This window comes from Muscardinus avellanarius (assembly GCF_963383645.1).
Source record: "Muscardinus avellanarius genome assembly, chromosome: 6".
Lineage (NCBI taxonomy): Eukaryota > Metazoa > Chordata > Mammalia > Rodentia > Gliridae > Muscardinus > Muscardinus avellanarius.
Window position 1 is genome coordinate 64,358,813 of NC_137791.1, and position 27,578 is coordinate 64,386,390.

Below are 27,578 nucleotides of genomic sequence, written 5' to 3' on the forward strand. Positions count from 1 at the left end.
TCCTGTATCTGCTCTCAACCTACCCAGCTGCACAGCCTCCCCACAGCCACAGCACTGCTCTGACACTCTCAGGATCCCTCCATGGTCCTCAGTGACAGAAAAGGACCCACTTCTCACAGCAGCCTGCGAGGTCTGTGTAGCTGCCACCAACTCAGCGCAGCTTGTGTCAATTCTAACTGTGATGACTGAACCCTGGCCTCCCCAGAACTCACAGGCTTAAGTCCTAACCCCATGGCCTCAGAATGGGGCTACATTTGAAGACAATCTTCAAGAGGTCATGAATAACAAAAGTATCACTGAGCAGATGTCCACTTAAGAGATTAGGACATGGGCACAGAGGGAGAGGGTGGCCAACCACAGGCCAGTGAGACAGGCCTGGGAAGAAACACCCGTGGATACCTCGACCTCCATGTTCAGCCTCCAGGGATGGATGGAAGGTAATTTTTGCCTCTATACCGCGGGCAGTGGTGGAGTGATGATAGTAGCCATCCCCATTCTCCTCAACTCACTGGGTCCTTGCCCCTCTGGAGTCTCTGATGCTCTGCCCACACACCTCAGGCATGCTCTGCCTTGGGACCACTGCCTGCTCCTTCCAGCTAGAGGTCTCTTCTGCCAGGGAGAGCAGGCCTCACTCCCTCTCTCCCAGCTAGCAGGTACACACTTGAGCTCTTCTCTGAACCCCCTGCTGTTTCCACCAGCTCCCCACCCCCACAGCCTTCCTTCCTGAGCTCTTGTTTCATCTTGCTTGACAACACTTTGATGTTCACTGGTTGCTTCCCTCTAACAAAGAAGGAAGAAATTTTGCCATTCACTTCTGAATCCCCTGTACCAAGAATACCAGGTACAAGAAGTGATCAGATGTTAAATAAATAACAGAACTGTAAGCCCAGTTTTGGGGAGGTTGAGACAGGAGGATTGCAGGAGCAAGGCTAGCAGCAACTTAGTGAAACCCTGTTTCCAAATAAAAAATAAAATATGGCTGGAGGTGTAGCCTGGCAGAATATTCCTGGGTTCAATCAACACACACACACACACACACACACACACACACACACACACACACACACACAGAAAAGTAAGAAAGAAATAGCCAGGCATGGTGGTGTATACTTGTAATCTTAGTACTTGGGAGGCTGAAACAGGAGCATCCAGGTTCGCAGCCAGCTTCAGCTACTTACTGAGGCTCTTCCCAACTTAGTTAGGCCCTGTTTCAAAAAATAAAGAATTACAAATAAGGCTGGGGGTGTAGCTCGAAGGTAAAATGCCCCTGGGTTCTGTTCCCAGTACCACAAAAAAAGAAAGAAAGAAAAGAAAAAAGGAAAGAAAAGAGAGAGCAATGTTCTTGATGCACTTGCACTCACCTTTTCAAGAGTAAAAAGACAGCATTTGCTGTGCTTGAGTCTAAGCCAGTTGTGGGCTCATCCAGGAACAAGATGGAAGGATCAGTGATCAGCTCCATTGCGATGCTAGTCCTTTTCCTTTCTCCCCCAGACACACCACGGAGAAACTGAGTTCCAACCTAAAACGCAAATCACTGTCATTATCAACAGGAACAACCATGATCACTATCATTCAGCCCGTCCTGCTAGAGACATGTTAGCTCTTGATTCTCACTCTGCACAATAGCAAGTAAAGGAATACCTGGGAGAAGGAGTCAGTTTCCCTTTACCAGATGCACTGGGCAAAACTACTAAGTGTGTAACCTGAGATGAGGTCCATGCTTTTAATGGTTCTATAGGTTCCTTATCCTGTCAAATATAGAGTTTAAAATAGTAAGTTAAAACTGGGTGTGGCGGCACATACTTGTAATCCCAGCACTTGGGAGGCTGAGACAGGAGGATCGCAGAATCACAGCCAACCTTAGCTACTAAGGCCCTTTGCAACTTAGTGAGATCCTGCTTCAAAATAAAGAATAAAATGTGGGGCTGGGTTTGGCTCAGAGGTAGAATGTGTCTGGGTTCAACCCCTAGTACCAAAAAAATAAATAAATGAATAGCGAGTTAGAAGCTGAGCATGGTGGCATACGTTTGTAATCCCAGCATTTGGGAGGCTGAGACAGGAGGATCACAGTTCATGGACAGCCTCAGCTACTTAGTGAGGCCCTTTGCAACTCAGTGAGAACCGGTTTCAAAATAAAAAAAAATAAAAAATAGGGCTGGGGGTGTAGCTAGGAGGTGGAATGCCCCTGGGTTCAATCCCCAATACCACACACAAACAAATAGCAAGTTAGAATATGAGCAGAAATGGCCCTGATAGAGTGAGATCACAGGATAAAACAGGAGATAAATACAGGAGAGGAAAAAGGAAAGCATCTCTAATAATTTATTAGTCACCTAACAAACCCCTCTTCACAAACTATCTACACCAAATGTCCCCAGTGGACTTATAAGAAGTGGGGGACCTTGGAGCCATATTATATATAATACCAAATATACCACATTAACACACTTTCAATCAACAGAAAGCTTTCCAAATTGATGCTGCCCACTTTCTAACTCACTGCAGAATTCCCAATTCATCCTTTCAGACAAATCCAGAAGGTGGGATATTCCACAGAGCACTGGCTTAATCTTTTCAACCAGTCAATTTCAGCATGTGTGCCAAGAGGAGTTAGAAGGCTTTGGGGTGGCAGGAAGTAGAAAACAATTCTGAAATTCAAAGTCTCCAAAGAGATAATAATCACCGGCTACTCATGACCCTTGGCTGTATCCCATTAATAACTGCACAGTAAGAGAAATTTGGAGACAGTCTGAGGAAGATGAATGAATGTGGGCTTGACAGAGCTGATGACATGAAGACTTTTGTTCATTGATAATAATATTACAGTTAGGTAGCCAAATGTCCTTTTTCTTTTGTTTTTATGTTTATTTACTTATTTATTTGGTGCTAGGGATGAAGCCCAGGGCCTCACACTTTGCAAAAGCATATTCTACCACTGAACCACACACTTAGCCTCTTGGCTTTGTGTTTTGCAGGTGCATAATGACTTTTTAGGGACAAAGTAAGATATAATTTTCTTTAAAATACTTCAGTAAGAAATGGCTATTAAGATTATGGGATAAGCCAGGCATGGTGGCGCACGCTTCTAATCTCAGCATTTGGGAAGCTGAAACCCAGAGGATCGCGGTTCGCGGACAGCCTCAGCTACTTAGTGAGGCTCTTTGCAACTCAGAGAGACCCAGTTTCAAAATAAAGAATAAAAAATAGGGCAGGGAGTATAGCTCAGAAGTCGAATGCCCCTGGGTTCCGTCCCCAGACCCGCAAATAAATAAATAAATAAATAAATAATAAAAAGATTATGGGATAAGATGCTAACTACTGAGAAATCTAGGTCTATTAGAGCCAGGCATGGTGGTGCACACTTATAATTCCAGTACTTGGGGGGCTGAGACAGAAGGATCTGAGGTTCAAGAACAGCCTCAGTAAGTAGTGAGACTCTCATCAACTTAACAAGACCCTGCTTCAAAAATAAAAATACAATAGGCCTGGGGATGTAGCTTGGAGATAGAATGCCCCTTGGCTCAATCCCCAGTAACACAACAAAAATTGTTAGTAATTATTCTCTTATGTTAAGTATCTCATAATCATATCATTATAGCGGTCGATTTTCTCTATATTTTTCAAGTTTTATTTAAAAGGTCAAAATTATCTCAGTCAATGAAATTACATGAATTCTTAGAAGTTAACAACTGCCTTTGTACATGTTCCCTGGAAATCCAAATGAACCATTTAGAGAAATGAATGCTTAAAGGTTAAGAACAGGACTGGAGATGTAGCTCAGTGGTAGAGCACTTGCTCTGGATTCACTGACATTACAAAATCATCATCATCATCATCATTGTAAAAGAAAGTACCTTGCTGGAAAGACAAAATCAAGCAAATAAACATAGCTAAAGCAAAGAAAACTCCATTATTCAAAAAACAACAATAAGTGGTTAATGGTAGCATTTCAGAATTATTCTTCCAAACAAAATATAGCAAAATACACCTTACATAAAAGATTGTCAGCAGGTAGCACGCCAGACCCCTGGATAAACCAGGCACAGTGAGACGCTGGGTTCCGGGCAGGGGTCGCACGGGTCACGCCTGCCAGGGCCCGGGTCACGGGACTCTGGGCCCGGGCCGAACTGAGTGTAGCAAGCTAGACCCCTGGAGAAACCAGGCCCAGTAACACGCTGGGTTCCGGGCGGGGTTCGCGCGGGGCACACCAGCCGGGTCCTGGGTCACGGGACTCTGGGCCCCTTGCCGAACTGTGCGTAACATGCCAGACCCCTGGAGAAACCGGGCTCAGGACCCTGGGTTCCGGGCAGGGGTCGCGCGGAGCATGCCAGCCGGGCCGGGTAGCGGGACCCTGGGCCCCAGGCGGAGTAGTGCGGAGCACTCTGGACCCATGGGGAAACCGACCGGGTTACAGTGCTACTGAGTGAGTGCCTGATCCCACTAACTCATCAAACCACATATACTGTCTTCTCTTATTTAAAAAAAAAAAAAAGGAACAGAAAAAAAAAAGAAAAATATCGGAGAGGAGTTTAGAAAGCCGTTATGGATGCCAGGACACTGGAGATGCAGACAAAACTTATCTAAATGCCCTGGAACTTATGGAAAAATTCCCCGTGAAGGAGGACAGCTATTTCTCTATATTGTTAAGAATCTCAGACATCACCTGTAAGGAGAGAGTTTAGCGGAGACCAAGGAGAAAGGCGGTGTTGAAAGAGGTCTCCGCGATGGCGGTGGAGACTGGTATTCAGGAGAAGCAGAAACCGCATCCTACCACCCTTATTTTTTTGGAGAAATTACACCAAATGTCGAAGGCTACCATAATGCATGCTTAGGAACACTGGACAACATTCAGAGTGGAAAAAGAGCCTGGGAAGGATTTGAAATGGTGGAGGCAGTGGCAATGGCAGTGGCCAGTACTCAGGGGAGGCAGATATCTGATACATTACACCTGGAACCTTTGAAATAATAACCACAGAGACAGTGATCGGAAGCTGCTGAGGGGTTAGGCGGTGCCGGGGCCAGTGGCCGACATCGGAGCTTTCTGTGAGGCAAGGCCAGTACTGAGGCCTCTGTGGCTGGGATTGGAGCCTGCCGAGGGGTTAGACCGATGCTGGGGCCAGCGAGACTGGCATCGGAGCCTGCCATGAGGCAAGGCTCGTGCTGGGGCCTTCGAGGACGGGTCCAGAGCCTGCTGAGTGGTTAGGCCAGTGCTAGGGCCAGCGAGGCCAGCATCGGAGCCTGCCGTGAGGCAAGGCCGGTACTGGGGCCTCCGAGGCCAGGATAAGAGCCTGCCGAGGGGTTAGGACGGTGCTCGGGCCAGCAAGGCTGGCATCGGAGCCTGCCGAGAGGCAAGGCCAGTACTGGGGCCTCCGAGGTCAGGATAAGGGCATGCCGAGGAGTTAGGCTGGTGCTGGGGCCAGCGAGGCCGGCATCGGAGCCTGCTGTGAGGCATGGCCGGTGCTGGGGCCTCTGAGGCCGGGATCGGAGCCTGCCGAGGGGTTAGACTGGAACTGGGGCCAGTGAGGCCGGCATCGGAGCCTGCCGTGAGGCAAGGCCGGTACTGGGGCCTCCGAGGCCAGGATAAGAGCCTGCCGAGGGGTTAGGCCGGTGCTCAGGCCAGCAAGGCCGGCATCGGAGCCTGCCGAGAGGCAAGGCCAGTACTGGGGCCTCCGAGGCCAGGATAAGGGCATGCCGAGGAGTTAGGCTGGTGCTGGGGCCAGCGAGGCCGGCATCGGAGCCTGCCGTGAGGCATGGCCGGTGCTGGGGCCTCTGAGGCCGGGATCGGAGCCTGCCGAGGGGTTAGACTGGAACTGGGGCCAGTGAGGCTGGCATCGGAGCCTGCCTTGAGGCAAGGCCGGTTCTGGGGCCTCCGAGGCCAGGATAAGAGCCTGCTGAGGGGTTAAGCCAGTGCTGGGGCCAGAGAGGCCGGCATCAGAGCCTACTGTGAGGCAAGGCCAGTGCTGGGGCCTCCGAGGCTGGGATCGGAGACTGCCTTGAGGCAAGGCCAGTACTGGGGCCTCCGAGGCCATGATAAGAGCCGGCGGAGGGGTTAGGTCGGTGCTGGGGTCAGTGAGGCCGGGATAGGAGCCTGCCTTGAGGCAGGCCGGTACTGGGACCTCCGAGGCCAGGATAAGAGCCTGCCGAAGGGAGAGACCGGTACTGCGGCCAGCGAGGCCGGCATCGGAGCCTGCCATGAGGTGAGGCCAGCATCGGAGCCTGCCATGAGGCATGGCCAGTGCTGGGGCCTTCAAGGCCGTGATCGGAGCCTGCCGAGGGGTTAGACCAGTGCTGGGGCCAGTGAGGCCGGCATTGGAGCCTTCCGTGAGGCAAGGCCAGGACTGGGGCCTCCAAGGCCAGGATAAGAGCCTGCCAAGGGGTTAGGCCGGTGCTGGGGCCAGCGAGGCTGGCACCGGAGCCTGCTGTGAGGCAAGGCTGGTGCTCAGGCCTCCGAGGCCGGGATCGGAGACTGCCTTGAGGCAAGGCCAGTACTGGGGCCTCCAAGGCCAGGATAAGAGCCTGCCAAGGGTTTAGGCCAGTGCTGGGGCCAGCAAGGCCGGCATCGGAGCCTGCCTTGAGGCAAGGCTGGTACTGGGGCTTCCTAGGCCAGGATAAGAGCCTGCTGAGGGGTTAGGCCAGTGCTGGGGCCAGTGAGGCCGGCATCGGAGCCTGCCGTGAGGCAAGGCCGGTCATGGGGCCTCCGAAGCCAGGATAACAACCTGCTGAAGGGTTAGACCGGTGCTGGTCCAGCGAGGTCAGCATCGGAGCCTGCCGTGAGGCGAGGCCAGCATTGGAGCCTGCCGTGAGGCATGGCCAGTGCTGGGGCCTCCTAGGCCGGGAGCGGAACCTGCTGAGGGATTAGGGCCAATGTCCAGCATCGGAGCCCGCCGTTAGGCTAGGCCACTCCTGTGGCCTCCAAGGCCAGGATCAAAGCCACCTGAGGGGTTAGGCTGGTGTAGGGGCCAGTGAGACCAGAACAGGGGCCTCCCATGAGGCAAGGCCGCTGCTTGAGCCAGTGAGGTCTGGATCAGTCCACTGAGTAGCCAGGCCACTACTGGGGCTGTCAAGAGTGGGATCGGTACTTGCAACGCAGCATGCACAGGGAAATATCGCAGAAAATATAAATCAGATGCTTCTCTTAATCTGCAATAACTAGGAGGAAAGGGGCAACAGGAAGAGGTTGAGCTATAGAAAGGGCCCTATAGTGAAGCAACTAATGTGACCAATCAGAGGGTATGTAATAGTGGAGGATGGAGCCTCTTTAAAACGCAGGAGGTACATAAACAAATGCATCAAAGTTAATCACCAAAGAAGTGTGGGATGAAGGGAGGGGGAGGGAATGGGATGGGGGCTTGAGGAGGGCTAATTGGATGATGTGTGCTTGTATATCCTCTCAAGTCTTATACTCCAATGTGATTGATATATGACAATGCACCAATTTAAAAAATAAATAAATTTAAAAAAAAGATTGTCAGCAGAGATGAAAGGAAGAAATAGCCAAAAATAAAAAAAAAACCACCCATTCCTCACTGCCTCTATGGAGGGGAGATCACAGGGTGCTAAACCATAGTCATTACATTCTAAATAGCTCACTGTCACCCCAAACTCCAAATGTCTGCTCAGCAAAATGTTCATACCAGCTATTCAGTCATAAAGTTCATTATTCATAATACAAGAATGGTTTTGATCAATTTTTAATACCTGGGAGCAAAGAGACAAAGGATAACATTTATTACAACATGAAATTCATACTTCAGTGTCCAGGAATAAAGTTTTACTAGAACACAGGCAGGTTCATGTGTTCATGTATGAGCCATGGCTGCTTTCACACTAAGATAGCAGGGTTGGCTATCTAAGACAAAGACCGTGTATGGTCTGCAAAGGCTAAAATACCTGCCATATGGCTCTTTACCAAAAAAGGTTTTCCTGTTCCTACACTAACAATCAAGTATTCGCAAACCTCAACAAGACTTGTCCCATAAGCTCGGGAATTCCCCTTAATCTAGAGAAGGCTACTTCTCTGAACATCGCTGGAATTCCTGTTGTGGTGCCAAGTCCACTGATGAGGTAAGTGGGCTGGAGTGCACCCGGAGGCATGTTTGCATCATAAGGAAGCCTAGGACCAAAACAGGCCACAGTGCTAGTGGAGTGCCAGAAGCTTGCGCTAATCATGCCCCGTCCAGAGCTACCACACATAAGTCTTGGATAATACATTTACAAACCACTTTCAGAGTTAAGGAGTAAAACCTAATGCAGAAATCACACTGAAGAATGGACTCATTCCATCATCTCACTATAGAACAAAGGTTGATGAATCTAACTTACCTGAGGTGTTTCCAAATTACATCAAATCTATTTTCAGACAATACAATTAAATTACCTTCAGGTAGTTTAGTTCCCTCACCACCTGATTTCAACTGCAAATCAACTTTCTTCTCCCTACCTTTCTCTCCCCTCTCCATCCCTCCTCTTCTTAATCTTTCTGCATAACCCTTTCTGCCACCTGACATGCTATTTTTTTTCTTTATTCAGTTATCCCTCTCCTCATAAGAAAATAAGGTAATAGAGCAGAGATTTCTGTTTTTCTCCTTTTGTTCATGCCTGTACTAGAGTCTCATGATGTTGGGTTGAACTTCTGGAATGAATCAATGAACAACAGTGGACAGCTACGAGAAAATCCCATATATGGCTGTCATGGTCTTACTTAGAAAATTCGACTATGATTTTCCATGATAATATGTTCATTTTTATTTTTATTTATTTATTTGCTAATACTGGGGGTGGAACCCAGGGGCTTTCTACCTCCGGGCTATGCTCCCAGACCTATTTCATACTTTATTTGGAAACAGGGTCTCACCAAGTTACTGAGAGCCTCACTAAGTAGCTGAGGCTGGCTTCGAAACTGTGCGATCCTCCTGTCTCAGCCTCCCAAGTACTGGGATTACAAGCATGTGCCACCACGCCCGGCTTCCATTATAATATGTTTAAACCATAAAAATTCTGAGATAGGTAGCCCAAGAAAACACTAAAAAAGGTTTATATGAGTAATAATTCAGTTGTGTTTCACACGTTTCATTGAGTGTTTCAATATCCCACATTGGAAAAAAAAAAAAAAAACAGAAGGATGAGTAGATGAACATAATCCTAGAGCAGAGCACAGCAAAACCAAAATGCTCCCCTATGAGAAGTCCACAGCACAATTAAAAAAAAAATCTGTCAGGTTACCTGAGCTATAAAAGCTTGAGGATTACCGAGTAGATTTTTGAATGAGCGCCTGGTAATCCATCTGAGTTGGTGACAGAAGGAGGTGGGATAGGCAATGTCCTTGGAGGTAAAGCTCTTCTTCTTCTTTTTCTGACCAATCGAGAGTTGCTCTAAACTATCTTTTGTTTCTCTGTAGAAAGAGGAGTTGGCGTAAAACTCAGCTAAGTTTTCTATGATTGTTTTTTCTTTTTTGGCAAGGTCTTCAATCTGATCATAGGCTTTGGAATAAAAGTCGACAAAGAAAGGAAACATTATTAACAGATAACAGATGATTTAACCCAATTTTCCGTGATTTCCCCCCTTCTTTTAGATAACACTGAGGTGTTATATAAAGCTTGAAGATAAAATAGTTTTTCCCTTCTTTAGACATTAGAAAAACACAATTGAGCTGAACTTCTCACAATGTTTTGGGCCCAAATTCTTAAAATAAACTTCTTACCATATATATCTATAATTCTTAACATAAAAATCTGGATTTTGCTTTTCTATTATGTTCAAATGTATAAACTGCTCTCTTATTTATTTATTTATTTATTTATTTATTTATTTATTTGGTGGTACTGGGGTTCCTGGAAACCCTTCTACCTCTGGTTACACTCCCAGGCCTATTTTTATATACTTTTATTTGGAAACAGGGTCTCTTAAGCCAGCGCATCTGTCTTCGAACCTGCGCGATCCTCCAGTTTCCACCTCCCAAGCACAGGGATTACAAGCATGCACCACCATGCCCGGCTTTGTTTCTTATTTTAAAGATACTATAAAGAACCAAGCATGATGGCACATGCCTTTAATTCCAGTCCTTGGGAGTCTGAGACAGGAGGATTGCAGGTTTAAGGAGAGCCTCAGCAACTTAGTGTGCTGGAGCCAGCCGGGTTCCAAAGAGAGGCATGAGGATAAAAGATTTTAACTCTCAAGAATTTGATTCCAAGAATTTTTAATTAAACGTGGGGGGAACGCCACCCTACTCCTGAATTGATACCTCTATTGGCCGATCCCTGCTTGCTCCTTGGTCAATATTTCCTACTGGCTGACCCCCGATCCTGGGCCAATATTCCCTATTGGGCCAACAACAGGTTTATTTCTCTTGAGGTATTTATACAGTTGCAGGTCAATCAATATCCTTGTGCCATCACCACCTGATCTTCTCTCAGAACTTTTACATTGAACATTCTATGACCCCAAACCTTGTTGACTCTGGGCGAAGGAAAGTCAACTGAGTCAGAAATATTCTTTCAGGGGAAAACCTTAATAGCTTCCCACATTAGTGAGGCCCTCAGCACCTTAAAATTAAAAATAGACCTGCGGGTAAAGTTAAGAGGTAAAATGCCCCTGGGTCTCTGTCTCTGTCTCTGTCTCTGTCTCTCTCTCTCTCTCTCTCTCTCTCTCTCTCTCTCTCTCTCTTTCTCTTTCGCTCTCTCTCACACGCACACACACACACACACACACACAAATACTATAAACAATGGTATTTATTTTTAATGGAAATTCCCCTTACAACTGACTGTATTATATAAATACTCATCAATGAAATTAACTAAAAAAACCACTTGCAATACTCATTAACAACTAAGCCTATCTTCTCTTGACTAGAATCAGAATATTCATAACTGTAATTGCGCAAAGCCTTTTTATTTTTTTGCATGGTAAAGCTTAAACAATTATTTTCCTCAAAAACTATTCCGATTGATAAATTAAGATGTTTGCAGCCGGGTGTGGTGGCGCACACTTGTAATCCCAGCATTTGAAAGGCTGAGACAGGAGGACTGTGCATGTTTGAAGCCAACCTCAGCTACTTAGTGAGGCCCTTTACAACTCAGTAAGACCCTGTTTCAAAATTTAAAAAAAAAATGGGGCTGGGCTGGGGGTGTTGCCCAGAGGTAGACTGCTCCTGGGTTCCATCCCCAGTGCCTTAAAAAAAAAAAAAAGTATGTCTATATAACTTGCAGATTGAGTGGTCTGAGCATAACAATAGATATTCTAAAACTTAGAGAAATGAGAGTTCTGAGGAGGAGAAAAAGTAGAGCAAAATACTGGCATTTCAACATTAAGGTTTAAATATGATAAATAAATGTGGCATTAGTGAGATTGGATGGCATACTATCCAGATATTAAAATATGAATTTGCTGTGGAATGACACAGCACCATGTTTTAATGAGTCAACACTTTGCTCATCTTCAGCTAAATCTGTGACTCCACAAGACACACATACCATCATGGTCTTCTCTGTTTAATACCACAGCAGAGGAGTCTCCATTAATGATGTCCAGGAAGAAGTCTGCAGGGTTATTGTAGGGCTCACAGCGGTAACCTACGAAAGAAAGCAACCTAAAATTACAACTTCATGTTCTTGGGAGAAAAAAAGAGGACTCACATACTTAGGGAGAGGAAGGGGAGGTGAGGGAAGGGAGAATCTAATAACTTCCCCCTCGTCTTTTTGGTCTTTTTCCCCCTAATTTATCCTTTTCTCTTATATATTTCATTAACAACAAAAAATATTCCAAACTAATCTTGGACTCTTTGGAACATACTACATTTGTCATTACCCAGCCTAAATAATAAGACCCAACCAGCTACCAATATATATGGTGTGGTGTTTATCAGGACTTCTTCAAATATCTAAATCTGGGTCCAAGAAAAAAAAATTAACTGTTCAGTGCTATGCATGTTAGAAATTATTGCTTTCCGCATTCTAAACTCAGAGGTCCAAAGGCTGCCATAATTCCAAATAAAGGAGAAATCCCTAGAGCAGCATCCTCAAGGGAATGTGACCTTCACAGCATACCTGAGTCTGACCTCAGCTTCTTGTAGCACAAACATCTAAAATTGGCCTGAAGTCTAACTCTTACGTTCATCTCCCCTGGGTGCCCCAGACCCACATATACTTGATTATTTTTATTTTTATTTTTTTGTGGTACCAAGAATGGAATCCAGAGGTTTTCTACCTCTGGACTACACTCCCTAAATTATTTTCTATTTTATTTGGAAATAGGGTCTCAGTGAGTTGCTGAGAGCCTCACTAAGTAGCTGAGGCAGGCTTAGAACCTGTGTGATCCTCCTGTCTCAGCCTCCCATGTGCTGGGATTACAAGTATGTGCCACCATGCCCGGCTACTTCATTATTTATTTATTTATTTATTATTTATTTTTGGCGGTAGTGGGGTTCCTAGACACCTCGGGGCTATACTCCCAGATTAAATGACAGACATTAAAAAAACTTTTTTAAAAGATATCTAGTGAATATTTAAAACTGTATTTGGGTTTGTGAATTTGGCTTGTGAAACCAACACATTTATTACTGAACTTTCAAGGAAAAGGCACCTTAACTGGGAAGTAAAACAAACATATGCTCAGTACACTCACACACAAACACACACACACACACACACACACACACACACACGCAAACACACACACACACACACACATGCTCACGCACATGTACACATACACATACATGCACACATGCATACTCAAATTAAACAGCAAAAGGAAAGACACATAACCAGGAAGCAAGTTCTGTAAAGTAAAGAAAAATTCTGGCACTGAACTGACCAAAGATGGTTTAGAGCTCTGGAACCCAAGGTACATTTATGCAAAAGCCAAAGAGCACAGCACAACTGCTGACCCTCTCTGCTCCCTCCCAGGGTTCTAGGAGTGAAGGATCTACTGCATGAGAAAGGCAACCACACCTGCTGATGAGAAGTTCTCCAAGGCCTCCTGTGCGGGCCCATGGAACATTAGTTTTCCTGCGGCCAATAAGGTAAGACTATCAAACAGCTTGAAGATAGAATATCGAGGCTGATGAATAGAGAAGATGATTGTTCGTCCATGTTTAGACATCCTACATTAGAAGACAAATCAAATTAAAAATGTCATTAAACATCTAAACTCTGCAATTCTTGATAAAGTATTTTATTTATTCCTGCTGTTACATCATTTGTTTTCAGTTCAACTTAATTTTCTCTTACTAACGTCTCATGTCATCTTACATGATCTATTTGTTAGCTGGGGAACCTAAAGTTGATATTTTCTTAAAAAGACTAGGGCAACTAACTGGTAGTAAAGCTCAGCGGTAGAGGTTATTCTTAGAATGCATAAGATTCTGAGTTGAATTCCAAAAGGAAAGAAAAGGAGAGGAGAGGAGAATGTTTACTGATCATGCAGATTTCTGGGCAATCTTCCAACACACTGAATTAAACTCTCTGGGGATAGGTACAAGGAACTCATATTATCAAGTATCCCAAGTATCTGTATGTACAATTAAATTTGGAAACCACTTACAGACAGAAATTAAGAGAATGGTCATATGCCCAATTCTCATTGATCACCTAAGTCTTCTGGTTCTTTAGGAATTGGTTTTTATTCTTCCTCCCTGATAATACAATTACTATTACTAAGGACATGTTATGCATTTGCTAAATGCTTTAGAGATCATTTGATTTCAATTTTCACTGCCAGTGTAAGGTAGTTTCAAAATTTTTCCTCCTTTTTACCGATCAGGCTTAAAGGTCAAGAAAGTGGCCAAGGGGCCACAGTTCCTAGGCAAAGTTGGGTTTTGATTTCTGGTGTCATTCCATGGCATAAACAATGTTAAACTATCTATTCACAGGGGTTATTGCTATGAACAGAGGAGTCAAAGGTAAAAATCACTTTTCAAAATTGTTATTAGCCGGATGTGGTGGTGCACACTTGTAATCTCAGCATTTGGGAGGCTGAGACAGGAGGCTCAAAGTTCTCAGAAGGTCTCAGATACTTAGTGAGGCCCTCCATAATTTAGAGAGATCCTGTTTCAAAGTAAAGAATAAAAAATAGGACAGGGGGTGTAGCTTGGGGGTCAAATACCCCTGGGTTTCATCCCTAGACCTGCCAAAACAAAAAACAACAACCAAAAAAACAACTTATTAAGAATCTTATGAGTGTTTGGGAAGCAGAAACACGAGGATCACAGTTCATGAACAGCCTCAGCTACTTAGTGAGCACCTCCACAACTCAGTGAGACCCTGTTTCAAAAATAAAAAGTCTAAAAAATAGGGTTAGATGTGTAGCTCATAGGTACAATGCCCCTGGGTTCCATCACCAGTCCTGGAGAAAAAAAAAACTTATGAGAAAAATAACTATTGTAAGCATTTGATAGCACCTACTATTCATCAGCATGTGTCCAAGGGTGTGCACCCTCAAAGAAAATCAGGCCAGAAGATCAATAGTTTCAATACAGTGTGAGATATAAATATCTAAGGGCTCCTTGCAGCAAAATAGAAGAATTATAGGCCAATCTGAGGATAATAAATAGAATGTCAAAAGGTCCAACAGGAGTGAAAGAAGGAAAAGGTATTCAAGGTGTAAGAACAAGGTGAGCAAAGTGTGAAACTAAACAGTCTATTTGGAAATCTATCAGAAGCTCAATCTACAGAGAAAGGAGTGTGCGATTGTGCGTGTGTTTGTGTGTGTGTGTGTGTGTGTGTGTGCGCGCGCGCGCGTGTGTGTTGGTGTTGAGTGAAGAATTTCATTAAGAGACTGCAGAAAAACAGGCCCATGATGAATCCTTCACTCAGACTGGAACTTTACTGGGTAGGAAGCAGGGAGCTGGCAAGGACCTGGAGCGGGATGTGGGACAGCATGAAGGCCCTGCCGCTCAGAGTGCGGTGTGAGGGGCAGGGGCGTCAGTGTCAGTATCTCCTCTTAGAATCTCCTGTGGAGAATCCTGGACTCTACTTCAGGCCTATGGAAGAGGCTCTGCACTTTAACCAGACGCCAGGTGATAAGTCTGCACAGTGGTGCTTGAAAAGAACTGAGCAGAACGCTCTGCGTGAGGCCAGATGCTTGTGTACTACACCAGACAGAACAAAGGAAATAGTCATGAGAGTCTGCACCAGTCAGCCATCATTTTCTAATGAACACTCTTAACAGAGTTAAAGGTAATAAAAATGTCATGGATATATTCGTAACAAAACCTTAACCGATCCATAGCCTTGTGTCTTTATGTGCAGCGGACATCCGAGCCTTACAGCATCTAAAACCCCATCATCTTTCTGATTCTTCCCTCCTAAAATAAAGTCTTGCTCACAAGACCGTGGGCAACAGAGAAAGCAAGGCAGTGATAGAGAGGGGAAGTCAGGAAGCTACTGTGTTTGGCAGCTTAGAAAATGAGACAGGAGTTTCCAAGGGTGATGGACAGAGGCAGAGGCCAGAGAATTTGGAGACTAGTTGGACTAAACAATTCAACTAGTTGACTGAGAAAATGAACAAATATATTGATAAAATGGTAGTTGAATCTTTCACTGTATGATGTTACTTATAAAAACTAGAAACAGCAAAGACTCAAAATAAGTTGGAGGTCTAAGATTGGAGACAAAATATTACTATGAACTCTGGGTTTGGTTTGTTTGGTGTTTTTTCTTTTTTGTGGTGTTGGGGATTGAATTCAGGGGCATACTGCTAGGTATTGAAGTCCGGGGCACACTACACATACCCTAGCCCTATTTTTATTTATTTATTTATTTATTTACTTACTTATTTATTTATATTTGGGGTGTTGGGATGGAACCCAGGAGCATTATACCTTCATATATCCCCAGCCAAATTTTTTATTCTTTACTTTGAAATAGGGTCTCACTAAGTTGCAGAGGGCCTCACGAAGTACCCAGATCCTCCCATCTCAGCCTCCCAGGTATGGAGATTACAAGTGTGCACCACCACGCCCAGCTCCTATTTTATTTTTTATCTGGAAACAAGATCTTGCTAACTTGTTGAAGCTGTCCTCAAACTTGTGATCCTTCTGTCACAGCCTCCTACATACTAGGATTACAGATATATACCACCAAGCCCAGCTATCTATATATTACCTGTGTGTGTGTGTGTGTGTGTGTGTGTGTGTGTGTGTGTGTAATGTGTTTTTACTAGGTCTATAAAACATCTAGAAGCAACGCTACTCCAAGAGCAGTGAGCACACTACACAACCTGATTCTTCCTCGCAGAAACAGCTCATCCAGGCACAGTACAAAGCAAGACAGGAACATCCGAGTAACCAGAAAGTAAAGAATTTTTGAAGAATGATTAGGGAGATGTCAAAAAAAAAAAGGCACATTGAAATGGCTTCCACTGGCCAAGCAGGGTTAATCAGATCATTACATAGTGACTAACAGATTATCACCTATTGTACAAAATGGGAACTGAATAGGAGAGGAGGGAACTCTTCCTTTCATAGAATGTCCAGCACTGCGTGTTAGGCAGCCACCCCGAGACCGAGCAGGAGCTATTAGCACACTAAAGCTGGTGGGAGAGATGAGGAATGGGACAGCCCCACAACACACCATTGTCTCCCCCCAACAAAATGCTAATCAAGTACAAAAGGGAAGGAGTCCTTCGCAGCAGAGCAGCCCAGCATCTCATCATCTCACCCAGTAACAGGTGAGATGATGGAGGTTCACACCACCTGTTGGGGTGCAGGCCCAGGTGTGGCACCCAGGAGCACACAGCAGCAGCTCCTGGCCCCAGTCAATACCTGGCACACAGTGATCCAGCTAAGGCCACCCCAGGACATGGACTGGGACGTGCAAGGACACACTCACAAGAGAAAGACTGAGGAGGTGTTACAGATTAGGAAAAAAAAAAAACTAGAAAAGATATTTTTCTGCAGAGGATCCTGAGACAGAAGAGCGACAGCCTGGAAACTGGTGATGTTTGACTGGAGTCTGAGGACTCCATGGTTGGGAAGCCGTCCTCATGGTCCTCCTCATTGGAAGGCTGATGCGATGGGGTGTCCTCGCTCCTACAAGTGTTCACTAAGCAGTGTTTAGGGGTGCCGAGCATCAAGCTGGAAGAAACCTATGCAAGGCTGAAATGGGGGGCAGCAAAGCCAGCAGAGTATGTCAAAGGTGGGGAGCCAAGCGAGGGCAGAGAGAGTTCTCTGCTTTGCTCTTGGAGCTGCCCTGTCTGCTTGCGGTTATTTTTATTCATTTTTGAGAAGTTGTTCAAAACTAAACTTTTGAAATTTCTCCTATAATCATTCCTGCCACAGTCTCCTTTCTTGATAAAGGAGATGTCATTGTTTTGGCTTCATTCCTCTGCTAGTTGAGGCCCACTCCTCAGGAGTGCATGTCTCGGTCCTCACAGCCCAGGTCCAGTTCCCGGGCCCTTCCAGTTAATTTTGCCTTGAAAATTGCACAGGATCCCTGCTCCAGCTCCCCGTGGGTATCCTACTCCAGCCCCAAGACCCTCATGGCTCCTTCCTGTATCTGCTCTCAACCTACCCAGCTGCACAGCCTCCCCACAGCCACAGCACTGCTCTGACACTCTCAGGATCCCTCCATGGTCCTCAGTGACAGAAAAGGACCCATTTCTCACAGCAGCCTGCGAGGTCTGTGTAGCTGCCACCAACTCAGCGCAGCTTGTGTCAATTCTAACTGTGATGACTGAACCCTGGCCTCCCCAGAACTCACAGGCTTAAGTCCTAACCCCACGGCGGCCTCAGAATGGGGCTACATTTGAAGACAATCTTCAAGAGGTCATGAATAACAAAAGTATCACTGAGCAGATGTCCACTTAAGAGGAGATTAGGACATGGGCACAAAGGGAGAGGGTGGCCAACCACAGGCCAGTGAGACAGGCCTGGGAAGAAACACCCGTGGATACCTCGACCTCCATGTTCAGCCTCCAGGGATGGATGGAAAGTAATTTTTGCCTCTAAACCGCGGGCAGTGGTGGAGTGATGATAGTAGCCACTCCCATTCTCCTCAACTCACTGGGTCCTTGCCCCTCTGGAGTCTCTGATGCTCTGCCCACACACCTCAGGCATGCTCTGCCTTGGGACCACTGCCTGCTCCTTCCAGCTAGAGGTCTCTTCTGCCAGGGAGAGCAGGCCTCACTCCCTCTCTCCCAGCTAGCAGGTACACACTTGAGCTCTCTCTGAACCCCCTGCTGTTTCCACCAGCTCCCCACCCCCACAGCCTTCCTTCCTGAGCTCTTGTTTCATCTTGCTTGACAACACTTTGATGTTCACTGGTTGCTTCCCTCTAACAAAGAAGGAAGAAATTTTGCCATTCACTTCTGAATCCCCTGTACCAAGAATACCAGGTACAAGAAGTGATCAGATGTTAAATAAATAACAGAACTGTAAGCCCAGTTTTGGGGAGGTTGAGACAGGAGGATTGAAGGAGCAAGGCTAGCAGCAACTTAGTGAAACCCTGTTTCCAAATAAAAAATAAAATATGGCTGGAGGTGTAGCCTGGCAGAATATTCCTGGGTTCAATCAACACACACACACACACACACACACACACACACACACACACACACAGAAAAGTAAGAAAGAAATAGCCAGGCATGGTGGTGTATACTTGTAATCTTAGTACTTGGGAGGCTGAAACAGGAGCATCCAGGTTCGCAGCCAGCTTCAGCTACTTACTGAGGCTCTTCCCAACTTAGTTAGGCCCTGTTTCAAAAAATAAAGAATTACAAATAAGGCTGGGGGTGTAGCTCGAAGGTAAAATGCCCCTGGGTTCTGTTCCCAGTACCACAAAAAAAGAAAGAAAGAAAAGAAAAAAGGAAAGAAAAGAGAGAGCAATGTTCTTGATGCACTTGCACTCACCTTTTCAAGAGTAAAAAGACAGCATTTGCTGTGCTTGAGTCTAAGCCAGTTGTGGGCTCATCCAGGAACAAGATGGAAGGATCAGTGATCAGCTCCATTGCGATGCTAGTCCTTTTCCTTTCTCCCCCAGACACACCACGGAGAAACTGAGTTCCAACCTAAAACGCAAATCACTGTCATTATCAACAGGAACAACCATGATCACTATCATTCAGCCCGTCCTGCTAGAGACATGTTAGCTCTTGATTCTCACTCTGCACAATAGCAAGTAAAGGAATACCTGGGAGAAGGAGTCAGTTTCCCTTTACCAGATGCACTGGGCAAAACTACTAAGTGTGTAACCTGAGATGAAGTCCATGCTTTTAATGGTTCTATAGGTTCCTTATCCTGTCAAATATAGAGTTTAAAATAGTAAGTTAAAACTGGGTGTGGCGGCACATACTTGTAATCCCAGCACTTGGGAGGCTGAGACAGGAGGATCGCAGAATCACAGCCAACCTTAGCTACTAAGGCCCTTTGCAACTTAGTGAGATCCTGCTTCAAAATAAAGAATAAAATGTGGGGCTGGGTTTGGCTCAGAGGTAGAATGTGTCTGGGTTCAACCCCTAGTACCACAAAAAATAAATGAATAGCGAGTTAGAAGCTGAGCATGGTGGCATACGTTTGTGATCCCAGCATTTGGGAGGCTGAGACAGGAGGATCACAGTTCATGGACAGCCTCAGCTACTTAATGAGGCCCTTTGCAACTCACTGAGAACCGGTTTCAAAATAAAAAAATAAAAAATAGGGCTGGGGGTGTAGCTAGGTGGTGGAATGCCCCTGGGTTCAATCCCCAATACCACACACAAACAAATAGCAAGTTAGAATATGAGCAGAAATGGCCCTGATAGAGTGAGATCACAGCATAAAACAGGAGATAAATAAAGGAGAGGAAAGAGGAAAGCATCTCTAATAATTTATTAGTCACCTAACAAACCCCTCTTCACAAACTATCTACTTATCCCCAGTGGACCTATAAGAAGTGGGGGACCTTGGAGCCATATTATATATAATACCAAATATACCACATTAACACACTTTCAATCAACAGAAAGCTTTCCAAATTGATGCTGCCCACTTTCTAACTCACTGCAGAATTCCCAATTCATCCTTTCAGACAAATCCAGAAGGTGGGATATTCCACAGAGCACTGGCTTAATCTTTTCAACCAGTCAATTTCAGCATGTGTGCCAAGAGGAGTTAGAAGGCTTTGGGGTGGCAGGAAGTAGAAAACAATTCTGAAATTCAAAGTCTCCAAAGAGATAATAATCACAGGCTACTCATGGCCCTTGGCTGTATCCCATTAATAACTGCACAGTAAGAGAAATTTGGAGACAGTCTGAGGAAGATGAATGAAAGTGGGCTTGACAGAGCTGATGACATGAAGACTTTTGTTCATTGATAATAATATTACAGTTAGGTAGCCAAATGTCCTTTTTCTTTTGTTTTTATGTTTATTTACTTATTTATTTGGTGCTAGGGATGAAGCCCAGGGCCTCACACTTTGCAAAAGCATATTCTACCACTGAACCACACACTTAGCCTCTTGGCTTTGTGTTTTGCAGGTGCATAATGACTTTTTAGGGACAAAGTAAGATATAATTTTCTTTAAAATACTTCAGTAAGAAATGGCTATTAAGATTATGGGATAAGCCAGGCATGGTGGCGCACGCTTACAATCTCAGCATTTGGGAAGCTGAAACCCAGAGGATGGTGGTTCGCAGACAGCCTCAGCTACTTAGTGAGGCTCTTTGCAACTCAGAGAGACCCAGTTTCAAAATAAAGAATAAAAAATAGGGCAGGGAGTATAGCTCAGAAGTCGAATGCCCCTGGGTTCCGTCCCCAGACCCGCAAATAAATAAATAAATAAATAAATAATAAAAAGATTATGGGATAAGATGCTAACTACTGAGAAATCTAGGTCTATTAGAGCCAGGCATGGTGGTGCACACTTATAATTCCAGTACTTGGGGGGCTGAGACAGAAGGATCTGAGGTTCAAGAACAGCCTCAGTAAGTAGTGAGACTCTCATCAACTTAACAAGACCCTGCTTCAAAAATAAAAATACAATAGGCCTGGGGATGTAGCTTGGAGATAGAATGCCCCTTGGCTCAATCCCCAGTACCACAACAAAAATTGTTAGTAATTATTCTCTTATGTTAAGTACCTCATAATCATATCATTATAGCGGTCGATTTTCTCTATATTTTTCAAGTTTTATTTAAAAGGTCAAAATTATCTCAGTCAATGAAATTACATGAATTCTTAGAAGTTAACAACTGCCTTTGTACATGTTCCCTGGAAATCCAAATGAACCATTTAGAGAAATGAATGCTTAAAGGTTAAGAACAGGACTGGAGATGTAGCTCAGTGGTAGAGCACTTGCTCTGGATTCACTGACATTACAAAATCATCATCATCATCATCATTGTAAAAGAAAGTACCTTGCTGGAAAGACAAAATCAAGCAAATAAACATAGCTAAAGCAAAGAAAACTCCATTACTCAAAAAACAACAATAAGTGGTTAATGGTAGCATTTCCGAATTATTCTTCCAAACAAAATATAGCAAAATACACCTTACATAAAAGATTGTCAGCAGGTAGCACGCCAGACCCCTGGATAAACCAGGCACAGTGAGATGCTGGGTTCCGGGAGGGGGTCGCACGGGTCACCCCTGCCAGGGCACGGGTCACGGGACTCTGGGCCTGGGCCGAACTGAGTGTAGCAAGCTAGACCCCTGGAGAAACCAGGCCCAGTAACATGCTGGGTTCCGGGCGGGGGTCGCGCGGGGCACGCCAGCCGGGTCCTGGGTCACGGGACTCTGGGCCCCTTGCCAAACTGTGCGTAACATGCCAGACCCCTGGAGAAACCGGGTTCAGTACCCTGGGTTCCGGGCAGGGGTCGCGCGGAGCATGCCAGCCGGGGCCGGGTAGCGGGACCCTGGGCCCCAGGCGGAGTAGTGCGGAGCACTCTGGACCCATGGGGAAACCGACCGGGTTACAGTACTACTGAGTGAGTGCCTGATCCCACTACCTCCTCAAACTACATATACTGTCTTCTCTTATTTAAAAAAAAAAAAAAAGGAACAGAAAAAAAAAGAAAAATATTGGAGAGGAGTTTAGAAAGCCGTTATGGATGCCAGGACACTGGATATGCAGACAAAACTTATCTAAATGCCCTGGAACTTATGGAAAAATTCCCCGTGAAGGAGGACAGCTATTTCTCTATATTGTTAAGAATCTCAGACATCACCCTTAAGGAGAGAGTTTAGCGGAGACCAAGGAGAAAGGCGGTGTTGAAAGAGGTCTCCGCGATGGCGGTGGAGACTGGTATTCAGGAGAAGCAGAAACCGGATCCTACCACCCTTAATTTTTTGGAGAAATTACACCAAATGTCGAATGCTACCATAATGCATGCTTAGGAACACTGGACAACATTCAGAGTGGAAAAAGAGCCTGGGAAGGATTTGAAATGGTGGAGGCAGTGGCAATGGCAGTGGCCAGTACTCAGGGGAGGCAGATATCTGATACATTACACCTGGAACCTTTGAAATAATAACCACAGAGACAGTGATCGGAAGCTGCTGAGGGGTTAGGCGGTGCCGGGGCCAGTGGCCGACATTGGAGCTTTCTGTGAGACAAGGCCAGTACTGAGGCCTCTGTGGCTGGGATTGGAGCCTGCCGAGGGGTTAGACCGATGCTGGGGCCAGCGAGACCGGCATCGGAGCCTGCCATGAGGCAAGGCTGGTGCTGGGGCCTTCGAGGTCGGGTCCGGAGCCTGCTGAGTGGTTAGGCCAGTGCTAGGGCCAGCGAGGCCAGCATCGGAGCCTGCCGTGAGGCAAGGCCGGTACTGGGGCCTCCGAGGCCAGGATAAGAGCATGCCGAGGAGTTAGGCTGGTGCTGGGGCCAGCGAGGCCGGCATCGGAGCCTGCCGTGAGGCATGGCCGGTGCTGGGGCCTCTGAGGCCGGGATCGGAGCCTGCCGAGGGGTTAGACTGGAACTGGGGCCAGTGAGGCCGGCATCGGAGCCTGCCTTGAGGCAAGGCCGGTTCTGGGGCCTCCGAGGCCAGGATAAGAGCCTGCCGAGGGGTTAAGCCAGTGCTGGGGCCAGAGAGGCCGACATCAGAGCCTACTGTGAGGCAAGGCCAGTGCTGGGGCCTCCGAGGCTGGGATCGGAGACTGCCTTGAGGCAAGGCCAGTACTGGGGCCTCCGAGGCCAGGATAAGAGCCGGCGGAGGGGTTAGGTCGGTGCTGGGGCCAGTGAGGCCGGGATCGGAGCCTGCCTTGAGGCAAGGCCGGTACTGGGACCTCCGAGGCCAGGATAAGAGCCTGCCGAAGGGAGAGACCGGTACTGGGGCCAGCGAGGCCGGCATCGGAGCCTGCCATGAGGTGAGGCCAGCATCGGAGCCTGCCATGAGGCATGGCCAGTGCTGGGGCCTTCAAGGCCGTGATCGGAGCCTGCCGAGGGGTTAGACCAGTGCTGGGGCCAGTGAGGCCGGCATTGGAGCCTTCCGTGAGGCAAGGCCAGGACTGGGGCCTCCAAGGCCAGGATAAGAGCCTGCCAAGGGGTTAGGCCGGTGCTGTGGCCAGCGAGGCCGTAATCGGAGTCTGCCTTGAGGTAAGGCCAATACTGGGTCCTCCGAGGCCAGGATAAGAGCCTGCCGAGGGGTTAGGCCGGTGCTGGGGCCAGCGAGGCTGGCACCGGAGCCTGCTGTGAGGCAAGGCTGGTGCTCAGGCCTCCGAGGCCGGGATCGGAGACTGCCTTGAGGCAAGGCCAGTACTGGGGCCTCCAAGGCCAGGATAAGAGCCTGCCAAGGGTTTAGGCCAGTGCTGGGGCCAGCAAGGCCGGCATCGGAGCCTGCCTTGAGGCAAGGCTGGTACTGGGGCTTCCTAGGCCAGGATAAGAGCCTGCTGAGGGGTTAGGCCAGTGCCGGGGCCAGTGAGGCCGGCATCGGAGCCTGCCGTGAGGCAAGGCCGGTCATGGGGCCTCCGAAGCCAGGATAACAACCTGCTGAAGGGTTAGACTGGTGCTGGTCCAGCGAGGTCAGCATCGGAGCCTGCCGTGAGGCATGGCCAGTGCTGGGGCCTCCTAGGCTGGGAGCGGAACCTGCTGAGGGATTAGGGCCAATGTCCAGCATCGGAGCCCGCCCTTAGGCTAGGCCACTCCTGTGGCCTCCAAGGCCAGGATCGAAGCCAGCTGAGGGGTTAGGCTGGTGTAGGGGCCAGTGAGACCAGAACAGGGGCCTCCCATGAGGCAAGGCCGCTGCTTGAGCCAGTGAGGTCTGGATCAGTCCACTGAGTAGCCAGGCCACTATTGGGGCTGTAAAGAGTGGGATCGGTACTTGCAACGCAGCATGCACAGGGAAATATCGCAGAAAATATAAATCAGATGCTTCTCTTAATCTGCAATAACTAGGAGGAAAGGGGCAACAGGAAGAGGTTGAGCTATAGAAAGGGCCCTATAGTGAAGCAACTAATGTGACCAATCAGAGGGTATGTAATAGTGGAGGATGGAGCCTCTTTAAAACGCAGGAGGTACATAAACAAATGCATCAAAGTTAATCACCAAAGAAGTGTGGGATGAAGGGAGGGGGAGGGAATGGGATGGGGGCTTGAGGAGGGCTAATTGGATGATGTGTGCTTGTATATCCTCTCAAGTCTTATACCCCAATGTGATTGATATATGACAATGCACCAATTTAAAAAATAAATAAATTTAAAAAAAGATTGTCAGCAGAGATGAAAGGAAGAAATAGCCAAAAAAAAAAAAAAACACCCATTCCTCACTGCCTCTATGGAGGGGAGATCACAGGGTTCTAAAGCATAGTCATTACATTCTAAATAGCTCACTGTCACCCCAAACTCCAAATGTCTGCTCAGCAAAATGTTCATACCAGCTATTCAGTAATAAAGTTCATTATTCTTCTCATTTCCTCTTCCTGGTACTACACAACCCACAAAAGAAGCTGCTTGCCACTCTTTATTACTAGTACCCCTTCAGCCTAAAAGAGTCGACCAGAGGAGCCAGGAAATAAACATTGGCAGAAGGAAGGGAAGAAGGAAGAACGACAAAGCTGCCAAAAGAAGGATTTTAGAAAAAGAATTCAATCACTATGCAAGTGAGAAGTAAATCCTAATGACAGAATATGGTTTTAGAAGTCAAGTTACAGCAAGCTGAAACATACAGAGCAAGAATGCTTAGAATCTCAATTCCAAAAATATACCTCAAGAAAGCAAGGGAACAAATTCTCCTAGAGGTAAACAGGAAGAATAAAGCTAAAAGGGGGTTGGGGGCGGGCAGACACTGCAAAGATATCTGATGAGCCAAGACTTGACCAATGTGCATGGGAGGTTTCTTTCCTGTCGATTATACTACCAGGGTTTTTTTTTTTTTTTTTTTTCCACATTAACTTGGAATCTGCCACCTTGTTAAGACCTAACTCTTCAATGACCTTGTTGATCCTCTCATCTTTTTCATGGTTTGTCATAGTTGTTGGGAGCCAAAGCGCTGCTGAGAACTGTAGGTTTTCTCTCACCGTCAGGGTGCCCATCACAACGTCATCCTGAAAGCAAATGGTGTTTTAATGAGACACACTGACCATCACTCTAGTGTGTGTAGCTTAATCCATGAAGATAACAAACCCAAGGTGGATTTCTGGCTAAGGGCAAAGAAACTGGCAGTGAGTCCACAAGCAGACAGCTGAGGAGCCCACGAAACCATTTCACCCCCACCTGCTCACCCACGTGCCGCACAGGGGCTTAGGATGCTACCAGACACCCTCAGATGGCTGAGCACGTGGAACTGACCAGGGTATCTTCTAGGGGGAGGAAAAAGTGCAAGAATAGCAAAAAAGGACAACAGGTTTCCCTTTGGAATTGTTAACAGTTGGATTGATACCACTGGATCCCAGGGTCATATTCCAGGTCCTCTCTGCCTTTCCCTTTACCTCCACCCTCAATATAATGAGAGATTATGAAAAGCTGGTGTGAAAGAAGGTATTTCCAGCTGAGCTCAGTGGTGCATACCTGTAATCCCAGTACCTGAGAGGCTCAGATAAGAGGACTGCAGGTTTGAGGTCAGCGTAACTTAGTGAGACCCTGTCTCAAAATAAAAAATAAAAAGGAATGGAGACATAGCTCAGTGGTAGAGTGCCCCTGGGTTCAATCCTCCTCAGTAGCACACATACAGAAAAAAAATGAAAAAATAGAAAAAAAGTTATTTCCATGTGCATATCCTATGTTCAACTGTAAGCACACTAAAGTATGAGCCGAGGCACTAACCTAAAAGAGAAACCCACTAATACTTACTTGTACCACATAACCTGAATAACATTTGAAATTGGCAGGTTGAGGTGCTCCATTTATCAAAACATCTCCAGATAATCCCCGGGGATCTTTCCTTGCAGCTAAGACATCTAGCAACCTATAAAAGACATAATGTTAGGGCACTTTTTCCCCCTCCAACACAAGCCATATCTCAACTACTCTGAATCCCAATTCTGCTCAAGATAGAAAATGAATAAGACAAAATTCTATGGTTTAACTAACATTTTAACACACACACACATACACACACACACACACACACACACACACACACACACACACACACTTCTCAACTTCTTTTCCATTATATGCGCTTAGAAAGCCCCAAAATATAAAAGAAGAGCAACATGAGCTTATGTAGCACAGATGTCCCAAATGACCCTTCTGGTCATCTGACCTTGGTGGACCAGACCCAGGTAATGGACTTTTTTTTATCTAAGATGCATGTCTGTGATTATACTTTCTGTTCCATCTCCCCACTTTTAATAAAATCCCTTACTTTTTTTCTTCTCATTAATTCATACTATGGCCAACCACAGGATGCCAGCTACTTTATCATGCCACACTCCTGGCATAACAGTAGCCCAAATGTATGTTATCTGTAGCACCTCAAGCCAGACTGGACATGCGAGTAAAAGATCAGTCAATAACTCCTCCCATAAAACTGATTTTTTTAAAGGACAATGGAACTGCTCAGAAAAGGGTGACTTATATTTTGTGTTATACTCACGAAGATTTTCCTCCACCTGTGGGTCCCAGGATGGCATTGAGTCCATGTTTCATGATCCCACTGTAAACACAAACACATACTGATTTATCATTCCACTTTAAACAAAGTTCTATTCAGTGTCAGTTGACCTTGAAGGTTGATGAAATTGTAGGCAGAAATCAAGTACCAATTCAAACAAGGAAACAGAAAAGGAATTACTGATTAATATAAGTCTAGTCTACAAAGGAAGTTAGTCTCTACTGAGGAGTAGTAAGAAAGATAGTTCTGGTTCTCTATGTTCCTCTTTCATTTATTTTTGAAATTATTTATCCCTTTTGGAAAAGAGACCTGTCAAATGCTCAAGGTTCCTTGAAATTGGCCTGGCGGTACTGCTCAGTGGTAGAGCCAGTGCTTGGCATGCAGGAGGCCCTGGGTCCATGAAAGGCAACAACAAAAACAAAGTTCCTTTAAACAAGTAACACACATTTTCGTGAGGTCTCTCGGTTGCACTTCCTCCTCTTAACACAGTGTAAATAATAGCTCCTGGGTAATGTTGACAACCAGAGTCTTCAAATTAGCTTACGTGCCAACTCTTAGTCAAGCTGTACACAATTAAGTGATCATTAACTCAATAGCAGTGATCAATACTACTGATCT

The 27,578-nt window shown here is 46.1% G+C and overlaps 1 protein-coding gene across 1 annotated transcript in view; it reads right to left on the reverse strand.

Moving 5' to 3' along the window:
* Nucleotides 1-223: 223 nt before the first annotated feature.
* The window catches only part of LOC308264060 (broad substrate specificity ATP-binding cassette transporter ABCG2-like), a gene marked incomplete at both ends in the record, with an annotated part of 33,935 nt that continues 6,580 nt past the window's right edge, over nt 224-27,578 (reverse strand). Inside the window, 9 exons of the mRNA XM_080697203.1 lie at nt 224-311; nt 1,362-1,519; nt 9,223-9,479; nt 11,472-11,570; nt 12,951-13,102; nt 18,848-19,005; nt 25,297-25,449; nt 26,195-26,309; nt 26,943-27,002. Coding sequence (XP_080553329.1) covers nt 224-311; nt 1,362-1,519; nt 9,223-9,479; nt 11,472-11,570; nt 12,951-13,102; nt 18,848-19,005; nt 25,297-25,449; nt 26,195-26,309; nt 26,943-27,002 — 1,240 coding nt within the window. The remainder of the gene's footprint in view (nt 312-1,361; nt 1,520-9,222; nt 9,480-11,471; nt 11,571-12,950; nt 13,103-18,847; nt 19,006-25,296; nt 25,450-26,194; nt 26,310-26,942; nt 27,003-27,578) is intronic.